At 46.1% G+C, this 13675-nt stretch overlaps 1 protein-coding gene across 2 annotated transcripts in view; it reads left to right on the plus strand.

The window, feature by feature from the left end:
* The first annotated feature begins 3289 nt into the window (after positions 1–3289).
* Positions 3290–13675, plus strand: part of Impa2 (inositol monophosphatase 2) — a 47531-nt gene continuing 37145 nt past the window's right edge. Inside the window, exon 1 of one of the 2 annotated variants that reach the window (XM_047526880.1) lies at positions 3290–3550. In XM_047526880.1, coding sequence (XP_047382836.1) covers positions 3455–3550 — 96 coding nt within the window. In that variant the 5' untranslated portion in view covers positions 3290–3454. The remainder of the gene's footprint in view (positions 3551–13675) is intronic. The other variant, XM_047526879.1, reaches the window with a different exon arrangement.

A 13675-nucleotide genomic window follows, 5' to 3' on the forward strand; every position in this document is an offset into this window, starting at 1 on the left:
TTCCTTTCTTTTTCTTTTTGCTGCTTTACCACTGAGCCACATCCCCAGCCCTTTTTATTTATTTTTTTTAATCTTGAGACAGAGTTTTGCTAAGTTGCTTAAGGACTCACTAAATTGTTGAGGCTGGCCTCGAACTTGTGATCCTCCTGCCTCAGCCTCCCCAGTCACTGGGATTGCAGGTGTGCACCATCCTGCCAGGCTCCCAGTGTCTTTCTGTGTGCAAATTCCCGCTTCTTATAAGGACATCAGTCAAATTAGGGTTGGCCCTAACAACCCCAATTTAACTTAATTACCTCTCTAAAGGTTCTACCTCTACCTTCTCCTTCTATCCATTTCTCTAGCTTCCCCAGGTTACCCTGGAATCTGATCTTATTCTCCAGAGCTGACTTGGATGCTGGATGAATTTTTGTTTTGTTTCATGGAGTGCCACCAGACATGCAGATGGACATACAGCAAGGAACAATTCTTGCAATCCTTGCAAAGCCGTGTGCCCCCAGAACTGCCTGATAAGAGGTTCTCACCAGGTGCCTGCACTTCTCATTCTGGGGTATGAACTTCAGCATGTGAATTTTGTGTGTGGGTACAATGCAGCCCGTACCGACTTTCTCCACGTAAAGGGAACACTGGTCAGACATTATCCCGGGCCTGCTTCTAGGGATTTAGATGAGATGAAATAAATAAAAAATTGATTCAGTGTCCAAGTCAGCACTGGAGAATAAGATCAGATTTCAAAGAAACCTGGAGAAGCTAGAAAAATGGATAGAAGAAAACTCTGCCTGACGTTTTGCTCGTCAGGAGACACTGGGGGAGAGGACTCCCAGAATAAACAATAAGGACACGCAGTCCATCCTGATGCCCTGCACTCTCCCACTGCCACCCGGGGCTTCTTGGCCCCTGCCCACAACTGTACATATGGTTTCCTGAGGACCAAACACCTCTGCAGGCTGGGCCCAGCGATGGGTGGAAAGTGGCAGTTAGCAGATGGTTTTCCAGCCAGAGCTCACCACTCTGAGGTTTGCCGGAGGTAATGTGGCTCCCAAGGCCTCTGAAAGGAGCAGATGATGTCCAGGTCATGGTGGTGAAGAAGCCTCATGAAGGCACTAGAGACTAAGGCAGGAGAGGGCTGGGGATATAGCTCAGCTGGTAGAGTGTTTGCCTTGGAAGCACAGGGCCCTGGATTCTAATCCCCAGCACCACCCCCCCCCAAAAAAAAAAAAAAAAGAGAGAGATTTGCATTGTCCATTTGAAAAAGCTGATTTTGCAGTCGAAGGCGACCAGATCTATGAAGTACCTGTTACATGACAAGCAACATGCTGATCTTGGAGGCTACACTGGTGCTAGAATCACCACCAACCTTTTCCGATTTTTGGTGCTGGGGACTGAGTCCAGAGGCTCTACCACTGAGCTACACCCCAAGCCTCTTTTCTTTTCTTCATAAAAATCTTTTTAAAATAACTTTATTTTTTTATGGAATACTTTTATTTTGTTTATTTGTTTTAATGTGGTGCTGAGGATGGAACCCAGTGCCTCACACGTGCTAGGCAAGTGCTCTGTCACTGAGCTACAGCCCCAGCCTCCCTTTTTATTCTCTATTTTGAGGTAGAGCCTTGCTAAGTTGCTCAAGCTGGCCTCGAACTTACGATCCTTCTTCCTCAGGCCTCCCAGTTGCTGAGTAGCAAAACAGTAAGTGCCAGACGCATGTATATTAGCTCACATAATAGTTACAGAGACGGTTTTACCGTTGAGAAAAGGGGGGTTAAAAGGCATTTGTAACTTGCACACAGCAAGGAAGGAGGTACTTCAATTTAGGCAAATCTGACTGCTCTGAGCTTCACCTGGTAAAACGTCACACTATTGTGCCTTAAGATATTTGTCAGTTAGACAAGGAAGTTATTAAGTCTTTTTATGTAGATGTTTAGATATGTTGAGATCCATCATAAAAGTATATCAAAAGATATAAACAAGTTTCCTGATTGGTCACTGTCCAGGGAGGAAGAGGAGAGGTTCAGAAAGGGGGGCTGAGAAGAGGCCAAAGAGAAATTTCACCACTTCCTAACTGTGATCTCTAGTGGAAACTTATAGCCTGTAAAAAAGGGCACGTGGCTGTAATCCCAGTGCCTTGGAAGGCTGAGGCAGGAGGATTGCAAGTTCAAAACCAAACTCAGCAATTTAGCAATGCCCTAAGCAACTTATCAAGACCCTGTCTCAGAACAAAAAATTAAAAAGGATGGGGCTGTAGCTCAGTGGTAAAGCACCTCTGGTTTCAATCCCCAGAACAAAAATAAATAAAATTTAAAAATAAATCATGAAAAGGACTGGGGATATAGCTCAGTGATAGAGCATCCCTGGGTTCAGTCCCCAGCACCGCAACACACACACAAAACCTGCCATGAAGATCAACCACTGAATGCATTTCATTTTAAACTAATCACTTGCACAGGGAGGACGGAGTGGAGCGCACCCTTACTCTCCCAAACTGGCCAGGACAATCCTTGGACTCCTGTTCTAAGCCCTAAGATGAGCAGGCAGTGATCCCTAAACCTGTCCCCAGAGCTGCCTCCCTAACCCCCTGCTGTCTGTGATCTCTGTCCCAGAATAGCACACCTAAATTGTTCCTCCACGGGCGCTTCAACACGGAGTGCTCACGAACAAAACTAGAAGTGTTTACTCCCACCCTTAGGTTAACTACAGAAACAGCCTCCCTTCAGGTGCCTACGCAGCCTCCCTTGTCTTCCCAGGCTCTGGGAAGGGGCACACCAGAACAGTCCCCGTGGGTCAGCAGCTTGGGTAAGAGGGGTGGGCTGGGCGGTTTCGGCGTGGACGCCGCAGTCCCTCTCAGGAAATGCCTGCAGGTCACGTTTTCGCGGAGGACCCGCGGTCGAAAGGGTCATTCCTTCCCAGAGGCTGACCCCGATCACGGTTCGGGTCCCAAGTGCGAGTTTGGACTTTGAGCAGGTCCCGGACGGCGGTGACGGTCGCGGTCGCCGGAGCCTGGCTGCGGCCGGGACGAAAGCCGGCGTGCCTCCCACCCGCCTGCGTGCCACCGCACGGGGACCGGGCCTGGCGCGCCGAGGGCCAGCGCAGGCTGACGTCCCGCGACCTCCGCCAGCCGAAAGTGGTGGGCTGCAAGGTCTGACCCGGTCGCCGCCGCCAGCTGGGGGTCGCCGGGCGCTGCGGGACCGCGCGGCCGGGTCTCGGGCGGGGAGCGCAGGGCTGCGGCAGGGCCAGGGCGGCGGCGCTCGGCGCGCGGGACACGCCCGGGGGCGGGCCGGGGGCGGGGCGGGCCTCTGGCGCGGCTGCCGGGCCGCTGCCGCTCGCAGCCCTTCCTGCGAGCGTGCGGCGGGCGGCGGACAGGGGCGCGGGTTGGCCGGACCGCGAGGAGGGCGTGCGGAGCCGGCGTCCCGCCCTGGACCCCGGAGGCGGGCCGGAGGTGGCGGGCCCGGGCGAGGCGGTGATGAAGCAGGGCAGCGAGGACGCGGCGGCGCCCGCGGGCGGCCCCTGGGAAGAGTGCTTCCAGGCGGCGGTGCAGCTGGCGCTGCGGGCCGGACAGGTGAGCGCGCGCGCGTCCCGCCCGCTCGGGGCCCTTGCGTCCCCGCCGAAGTGCGGAGCGCTGGGACGATGCTCCCGGACACGTCTCCTCGTCCTTCTCCAGCCCAGCAGCTGGAGGCAGCGAGGACCCAGCGAGTGCGTGGGGTGGGCGCGGCCCCTCTCCTTGGCGGTCGTTGGCAAGCTGCCGCGTACTTGACCTTGGCGTTCGGCAGTCAGTCAGCCGGGCTGTGACACCGTAGCTGTCTGTGTTAAAGGACCTTTGAATTGATCCAGTGGCCGGGTCGTGGACGCCCCAGTGTTAAGCCCAGGCGCTTGGCGATCCGGCAGGCTTGGTGCTGGATCGGCCTTCTCCGGGCGTCCCAATCCTAACTTGCTCCGACCCACAAACTGAAAGTGGTTTCGCGCAGTGATTGGCACAGACTCGGCCTTCAGGAGGAACTTGTTGGGCTGCCGGAAGGATGAAAACCGAGTCGTAACAGACTGAAGGAAGCCAGCCACTAGGGCAGAAGACTGGAGCGGAGCCTCTCCCTTTCTCTTTTCCATTTTGTCTGTTCCCTGCGTTTTCTTCCTTTCCTGCAGTCGTGCCTGACACACAGTAGGAGCACGCGGTCAGTGTTGCAGGGAGAGTGAGCATCCGGGCGGGCTAATCGGAGTAGGAAGAAGGCTTGCCCCACGTTTGCTCCTTAAGGTCTGTGCTTGTGCTCTGGAGGACGGAGGAGTGGTGTGGGTAGATCCACCTTCCAAGGAAAAGGCATGTTTATTTTCAGGTCTAACAGTCTGAAAATGCGCTCAAGAATGCTGGAGTTAAAAGGGGTTGTGAAACTTTTTGCTAACCGTCCTATAGGAAAAGGAGGACCCCCCTCCTGCACAGGGGTGCAGTGTGTAGCTTCAGGGCAAACATTCTTGGAAAGCAGATCCACTGTGTTTCTACAAGCCAGAGCTGGCCCGCCTGGGCCCCCTGCCTCCTGGCTTTGCCTCCAGAGCCAGTCTCCTCAGCAGAGTTAGGAACTGCAGGATTCCTTTATAAAACCTTCTTCCTTGAGGCTTGGAGGGAAAGGCAGCCTATGATTCAGACACTGCAGTGTGAAGCCTGGGAGTTGTTACAGGTTTCCATGGTTTTCAAATTTAGATTTTGAAATAGAGAAGTCTTAATTTTTTTTTTTTTTTTTTTTTTTTGATTTAACAAATGTTCATGTAGAGCTAGCAGGCCGCACAGGCTCAGCTCTCACGGCCCCTGGATTTTAACTTCTTTAGAGATCGTTTATGTTTGTGCAGTCTGCCAACCCAACAAAAAAGCTTAAAAAAAAAAAAAAAAAAAAGGAGGGGACCTAAAGATGCTGCCATTGGGAGTCTGGTCAGGAAGCCCTGGACTCTGGGGCTCTCTCTTGGGCATCATGCTGGTGCCACCTGCCTGGCTGGCCGTGGGCGAGAGGATGGCCAGAACAGTCTGGGGCAGACACAAGCCACACAAGGTCATCGTCACCTGTGCAGAGCTGGACGCATGGTTCAGTGACATTCCCGTAGTCATCCGAGTGCTGCTGGTGACAGCAGCCTTTAGCCAGACAGCGCGGGAGGGAGCTGGCGTTGTGCTTGGCAGTTGTTGGGACCCACATGTCCACTCTCACCTGCACCTGACACTCTGCTGCTTTATTATGGGCTGCTTTCTGTTGCTCCTGAGAGTCCAGAGGCCAAGAGGTGGGGGAGCAGAGAGAGGGACCTCCCGAGAGTGAATGTGGCTGCTTCTGGTCAGGCGGACACTGACACACCTGGCACACCTCCTTGGACCCCATCCCGCGGCTTCCCTGTTCCCACCCTCCTCCCTCCCTGGCATCTCGCCACCCTGTCTGCACTGCCCCACCACAGGTTCAAAGAGCAGAGGTCGCTAACCTGAACTCTTATCTTTTGTGTGACCTGTGATATAAGTGAAGTGTCATTATGCTTTTTAATTCCCCGGTAGGGGTGGGGACAGGTTTCTTTAGGCCTGAGGCTTCCACCACTTAAGGGCTCCTCATTCAGGAGATACAAATTTACAAATTCAAAATACAACAGCTGTTTTATTTAGGGTATGAACAGTCACAAGTGGTGGCCTGTGCTTAGAATCCCAGCCACTCTGGAGGGTCGCAAGTTGGAGGCCATCCTCAGCAATTTAGTGAGACCCTCAGCAACTTAGACCCTGTTTCAAATTAAAAAATAAAAGGGACCGGGAATGAAAGTTAGTGGTAAAGTACCCCTGGGTTCAGTCCCCAGCACCCCAAAACAACAACAAAAAACAGCCGTCACAACTGGGCATTTGAAGATTTAACCAGTTCTGCAAATGTCTCAAAACATAAAAATAGCAATTCTTTTGCTGCTTCTCTTTCTTCTATGTTTTTCATCTTTTGGCTTCATATTCTTTGCATCTTTGAACAACAATGATTTTTATAATTTTCTTTTTTTAAAATACTTTGTTTTAGTTGTAGGTAGACACAACACCTTTATTTTATTTTTATGTGGTACTGAGGATCTGACCCAGGGCCTCACGCATGCTAGGCCAGCTCTCTACCACTCAGCCAAAGCCCAGCCCCTTCAATTTTCTTTTGTGGTGCTGGAATGGAACCCAGGCCTTCAGCATGCCAGACAAGCGCTCTGCCACTGAGCTGCACCCCAGCCCTTAGAGTACCTCCTTCCTCCCTTCTTTTCTGCTGGGGATGGACCCAGGGGCACTCTACCCCTGAGCTGTATCCCCAGCTCTTTTTATTTTTTACTTTGAGACAGGGCTTGAGTTGTCATAGTTGGCCTCCAACTTGGGATCCTCCCGTCTCAGCCTCCAGGGTTGTTGGGATTCCAGATGTGCACCTGACTGCCCTTACAGCATTTTCTGTGGACGGAGCAGAAATGTAAACTCAGCCCTTCCTGTAGCATGGCTGATTGAAATTCATCCCCAATAGTTTAGAAAAGTCATCACTGTTAATCATAGGAGTGGTTAGTGTCGCCGTCAAATTGAGAACCTCCTGTCAATTTTCGTGTTGAGTTTATATGCTGGTCGTCAGCCGTGGAAGACTTTTCCACGGACTTGGGCCTGGTCCGTGCAGTGGAAGCCTCGATCCCCCGTCTCCACACTCCAGCATCCCGGCGCAATGGGGCTCACGTGCTCCTCTGGGGTCCTGCGTGCTGGTCAGGTCAGTTGAGTGGAAGGCAGGACAGGCGTTTCTGGAAGCCACTCCTGCACAGGGTGGCCAATGAGCACCTCCAGGTGTGGCCGCAGGCCCACAGGCAGGCCCTGTCCAAGCACAGCTAGCCACCTCCGCCAAAGCCGCCACCATGCCAGCGCCCTCCAGTGCCGGGACGGGGAGGTCACCCTGGAGAGCCCCAAGGTTGGAGCAGCTGTCAGAGTAGCCGACGTGTGCACACCCGCCAAAGCTGCTCCTGTGCCGCCTTCGAGTGCTCTGCGGAGACCCTCCAAGGCAAGCCGGGCCCTCATCACCCGTTTGCTTCGTGTGGATTTATGTCTGCATTTATAACAGCTCAGAACAAAGGAGAAAAACAACACCCGGGACTCTGTCCTCATTGTGCACTTCTCCTGGTGGCCTTCACACCTTAGCAGACTGCATTCCCCAAGGCCCAGCCCCAACGGGGCCCATTGTCCTGATACCCCGAGGGACTTGCTTAACCACTGAGCCACATCCCCAACCCTTTTTTGTATTTTATTTAGAGACAGGGTCTCGCTGAGTTGCTGAGGCTGGTTTTGAACTCGAGATCCTCCTGCCTCAGCCTCCCAAGCTGCTGAGTTTTTTGCCGTCTTTTTTGTGGGGCTGGCTAGAACCCCAGGCTCTACCACCCAGTGACGTTCCTGGCCTGGCTGTTCTTCCTCGTGTCCTGCAGCTGCCTTGCTGTGGGTCCCCACTGCGTCCCACACTAGGGTGGCCACGTGGACGTGATTGCTGGTGGAGCTGGGGATTTCAGTGTATGACATTCCTTTCTTTCTTAAGCAACTTGTATTTTCCTTAAAGTTTAAAAAACATGCATGCATTTTGTTCGCTTGGTTTTCTGCATATGGAAGTGTGTGGTGGGCTGTGGGTCTTCCCACAGAACTTGTGTGTGTGGTGCTGGGGATGCAGGGCACGTGCCTACCACTGAGCTTCGCCCCCGCCCCGGTGGACTTTTAAATCACGCATTGATTGTACAAATGGGTGGGTTTCGTTGTGACCTTCCCACACAACGTGGATCATGCCCTGACCATGACCACCACCCGGGGACCTTCCCCCCCGCCTCCTCCTCGTCCCCAGACCCCTCCTTCCCCAGGAGTCCAGCTTCCAGGCCACCTATATTTTTTGAGAGAACAGGAGACCCTTGTTGCTCCGTGTCTGACTCACTTCCAGTTCTGTCCATTTCCCTGCAAATGCCAGGACTTTACTCTTCCTCAGGGCTGGACAAACGCTCGGTCGTGCGAACGTCCGGTTCTTGCCTCGTCCACTCCTCGGTGGGCGGTGGGCGACTCTGTGCCCCGGCTGTTGGGAACCACACTGCCATAAACATGGCGCAGGTGTCTCTTGTGGCCTGACTTCTTTTCCTGCCAGTGCAAACCCAGGAGTGGATCCTGTGAGCTTTTACTTTTAGTTTTTTGAGTTCTCCGTGCTGCACTAATTTACATCCTAAGTACACAAGTGTCCCGGGCCAGCATTTTTTTATGGTAGCTCTTGTAACTGAAGTGAGATAAATTTTGATCTGCATTTCCCTGGTGGCTAAATATGTCGAGCATTTTTTCATCTATTTATTGGCCATTCATATTTCTTTTGAGGAGTGTCTGTTCAGCTTGTTGGCCCATTTTTTTTATTAAATCTTTTTTATTTTTACAGACTGCATTTTGATTCATTGTACACAAATGGGACACAACTTTTCATTTCTATGGTTGTACATAATGTAGATTCACACCATTCATATAATCATACATATACATAGGGTAACACTGTGTGTCTCATTCTACTATCTTTCCATTCCCCACCCCCTCCCACCCCATTTTCCTCTATACCATCCAAAGTTCCTTCATTCTTCTCTTCCCCCCACAATCCCCCACATTTATAAAGTCTTCCATTTATCAGAGAAAACATTCTGCCTTTGGTTTTTTGGGCTTAGACAATTTCACTTAGCATGACATTTTCCAGCTTCATTCATTTACCAACAAATGCCATAATTTTATTCTTTATGACTGAGTAATATTCCATTGCGTATACATATACTACAGTTTCTTTATCCATTTGTCAATTGAAGGGCATCTAGATTGGTTCCACAATTTAGCTATTGTGAATTGAGCTGCTATGAATATTTATGTGGCTTCATCAATGTGATAGTATGCTGATTTTAAGTCCTTTGGGTATAAACGGAGGAGTGGGATAGCTGGGTCAAAAGGTGGGTCCATTCCAAGCTTTCTGAGGAATCTCCACACTGCTTTCCAGAGTGCCTGCACTAATTTGCAACTCCACCCGCAATGTGTGAGTGTGCCTTTTTCCCCACATCCATGCCAACATTTATTATTGCTTGTGTTCTTGATAATTACCATTCTAATTGGAGTTAGATGAAATCTTAGGGTGGTTTTAATTGGCATTTCTCTAATTACTAGGGATGATGAGCACGTTTTCATATATTTGTCAATCATCTGTATATCTTCTTCTGTGAAGTATCTGCCCATTTCCTTAGTCCATTTATTGATTGGGTTCTTTGTATTTTGGGTGTAAAGTTTTTTAAGTTCTTTATAAACTTTGGAGGTGAGTGCTCTGTCTGAAGTGTGTGTGGAAAAGATTTTCTCCCACTCTGTAGGCTCTCTTTTCACATTATTAATTGTTTCCTATGCTGAGAAAAAACTTTTTAGTTTGAATCTATCCCATTTATTGATTCTTGCTTTTATTTCTTGCATTATGGGGGTCTTGTTAAGGAAGTCTGGTCCTAAGCCAACCTGATGGAGATTCAGGCCTAGAAGTATGGCCATTTCGATAATACTAATTCTGCCTATCCAAGAACATGGGAGATCTTTCCATCTTCTAAGGTCTTCCTCAATTTCTTTCTTTAATGTTCTGTAGTTTTCATTGTAGAGATCTTTCACCTCTTGGGTTAGATTAATTCCCAAGTATTTTTTTTTTTTGAGGCTATTGCAAATGGAGTTGTTTTCCTCATTTCCTTTTCACAAGTTTCATTGCTTATGAATAAAAATGCTTTAGATTTATGTGTGTTGATTTTATATCCTTCTATTTTGCTGAATTCATTTATGAGGTCTAGAAGTTTTCTGGTGGAGTTTCTTGGATCCCCTAAATATAGAATCATGTCATCAGAAATAGTGACAGTTTGAGTTCCTTTTTCTATTTGTATCCCTTTAATTTCTTTAGTCTGTCTAATTGCTCTGGCTAGAGTTTCGAGGACAGTGTTGAATAGAAGTGGTGAAAGAGGACATCCCTGTCTTGTCCCAGTTTTTAAAGGGAATGCTTTCAATTTTTCTCCATTAAGAATGATGTTGGCCATAGGCTTAGCATAAATAGCCTTTACAATGTTGAGGTATGTTCCTACTATCCCTATTTTCTCTAGTGTTTTGAGCATGAAGGGGTGTTGTATTTTGTTGAACACTTTCTCTGCATCAGTTGAAATAATCATATGATTCTTAACCTTAAGTCTGTTGATGTGATGAATTATATTTATTGCTTTTTGGATGTTGAACAAACCTTGCATTCCAGGGATGAACCCCACTTGATCATGGTGCACTATCTTCTTAATATGTTTTTGTATGTGATTTGCCAGGATTTTGTCAAGGATTTTTGCATCTATATTCATCAGAGATACTGGTCTAAAATTTTTTCTCCTTGATGTGTCTTTTCTGGTTTGGGTATGAGGGTGATACTAGCTTCATAGAATGAGTTTGGAAGGGTGGCCTCCTTTTCTATTTCCTGGAATACTTTGGGAAGTATTGGAATGAGTTCTTCTTTGAAGGTCTTGTAGAACTTGGCTGAGAATCCGTCTGGTCCTGGGCTTTTTTTGGTTGGTAGGCTTTTGATGGCTTCTTCTATTTCATTGCTTGATATTGATCTGTTTAAATTGCGTATGTTCTCCTGGTTCAGTTTGGGAGGATCATATGTCTCTAGAAATTGATGTTGATGTCTTTAATATTTTCTATTTTGTTGGAGTATAGATTTTCAAAGTAGCTTCTCGTTGTTATGTATTTCAGTGGTGTCTGTTGTGATATTTCCTTTTTCATCACAAATTTTAGTAATTTGAGTTTTCTCTCCCTTCTTTGTTAGTGTGGCTAATCATTTGTCTATTTTGTTTACTTTTTCAAGGAACCAAATTTTTGTTTTGTCAATTTTTTGAATTGTTTCTTTCGTTTCAATTTCATTGATTTCAGCTCTGATTTTAATTATTTCCTGTCTTCCACTACTTTTGATGTTGTTCTGTTCTTCTTTTTCTAGGGCTTTGAGCTGTAATGTTAGGTCATTTAGTTGTTGACTCTTTATTCTTTCCTTGAATGCACTCCATGCAATGAATTTTCCTCTTAGTACTGCTTTCATAGTGTCCCAGAGATTTTGATATGTTGTATCGTCATTCTCATTGACCTCTAAGAATTTTTTTATCTCCTCCCTGATGTTTTCTGTTATCCATGTTTCATTCAGTAGCATATTATTTAGTGTCCAGGTGTTGGAGTAATTTCTGTTTTTTGTTTTGTTATTGATTTCTAATTTCATTCCATTATGATCTGATAGAACACAAGGTATTATCTCTATTTTTTTGCATTTCCTAAAGGTTGCTTTGTGGCATAACATATGATCTATATATGAGAAGGTTCCATGTGCTACTGAGAAGAAAGTGTATTCGCTTGTTGATGGATGGAATATTCTATATATATCTGTTAAGTCTAGGTTATTGATTGTGTTATTGAGTTCTGTAGTTTCTTTGTTTAGTTTTTGTTTGGAAGATCTATCCAGTTGTGACAGTGGTGTGTTAAAGTCACCCAGAATTATGGTGTTGTGGTCTGTTTGATTCCTGGGATTGAGAAGGATTTGTTTGATGTACACGGATGCACCTTTGTTTGGGACATAAATATTTATGATCATTATGTCTTCCTAATTTATGGTTCCCTTAAGCAGTATGAAATGTCCTTCTTTGTCCCTTCTGACTAACTTTGGTTTGAAGTCCACTTTATCTGAAATAAGGATGGAAACCCCCGCTTTTTTACTGAGTCCGTGTGCGTGGTAGGTTTTTTCCCATCCTTTCACCTTTAGTCTGTGGATGTCTTTTTCTATGAGATGAGTCTCTTAAAGGCGGCATATTGTTGGGTCTTTCTTTTTAATCCATTCTGCCAGTCTATGTCTTTTGATTGATGAGTTTAGGCCATTAACATTAGGGTTATTATTGAGATATGATTTGTATTCCCAGTCATTTGGGCTTGTTTTTGGTTTTTAACTTGATTTGGTTTCTCCTTTGATTGGTTTTTCCTTTAAGGTAGTTCTTCCCTTTGCTGACCTACATTGTTGTTTTTCATTTCCTCATGGAATATTTTGCTGAGAATGTTCTGTAGCACAGGCTTTCTATTTGTAAATTCTTTTAACTTTTGTTTATCATGGAAGGATTTTATTTCATCTTCAAATCTGAAGGTTAGTTTTGCTGGGTATTGGATTCTTGGTTGGCAACCATGTTCTTTCAGAGCTTGAAATATGTTGTTCTAGGCCCTTCTAGCTTTTAGGGTCTGGGTGAGAAATCTGCTGATATCTGTATTGGTTTCCCCCTATAGGTAATCTGATGCTTTTCTCTCACAGCCTTCAAAATCCTATCTTTATTTTGTATGTTAGGCATTTTCATTATAATGTACCTTGGGGTGGGTCTGTTGTGATTTTGTGCATTTGGTGTTCTATAAACCTCTTATATTTGATTTTCCATTTCACTCTTCAGGTTTGGAAAACTTTCTGATATTATTTCATTGAATAGGTTGTTCATTCCTTTGGTTTGTATCCTCAATCCCGATAATTTTTAAATTTGGTCTTTTCATGATGTCCTATAGTTATTGGAGATTCTGTTCATGATATCTTACCATCTTCTCTGTTTGGGCAACTTTATTTTCAAGATTAAATATTTTGTCTTCATTGTCTGAGGTTCTGTCTTCCAAGTGATCTAGTCTGTTGGTGATGCTTTCCATTGAGTTTTTTATTTGGTTTATTGTTTCTTTCATTTCAAGGATTTCTGTTTTTTTTTGTTTTGTTTTGTTTTGTCTTTTTTAGAATCTCTATCTCTTTGTTGAAATGACCTTTTGCTTCCTGCAGTTGCTCTTTCAACTGCTTACTGGAGTGGTCATTCATTGCCTGCATTTGCTCTTATTTCATCCTTTGCTTCATGAATCATTTTAATCATGTATAATCTGAAGTCCTTTTCTGACATTTCATCTAACATACTGTCACTGGATTCTATTAATATAGAATCTGGATTTGTTTGGATCATTTTCTTCCCTGGTTTTTTCATGTCATTCATGTATCTTCCCCTCTAGCAGTGCAGATCTGGGGTATTGCAGGTCCCCCCCTATAGGCTTATAGTGACCCTATAGGTTTCCAAAAACTTTTCTTTGAGGGGGAGATCAATATTAGCAGTGCCCAGTACAGACAATATGCAGCCCTAACCCAAATAGCCCCTATGAAGACGTTAACAATATTGTCATAATAAACAGAATGAATTCAATTATTATCTACAATATAACAAATAGATTTGCAATAAGGTCTGCAGTTTCTAATGGAGGACAAAGAGGATGGGGAGGGGTGTGGGATGTAGCTGTTAATGGAATAAGAAAAGAGTATGTAGAAGTTCTAGTTCGTAGAAGGTGTGAAAGTGTAATCAAAAAAAGTTGGTTGTTAGCATGAGAAAAGGGAGAAAGAGACTCTGAGGAAACAGGTAAACAAAAGGAAAATAGAGCAAGAAAACTAAAGAAATAAAAACTTAAAAATTCAAAAAGGAACAAAAATCTACACTCTAACAGTCATATAGTATTCAAACCTCCCAATCTTCAGTAGCCTGATGCATGAGAGGTACCTGACAATGAGCTTCCAGTCTCCAGCAGGCGTCTCAGGATGGGATTTGCCCCACCTAAAGATGGAAGATACAGCTTCCAGGATTATCCAAGATGGCT

Source organism: Sciurus carolinensis, chromosome 15 (genome assembly GCF_902686445.1).
Source record: "Sciurus carolinensis chromosome 15, mSciCar1.2, whole genome shotgun sequence".
NCBI lineage: Eukaryota > Metazoa > Chordata > Mammalia > Rodentia > Sciuridae > Sciurus > Sciurus carolinensis.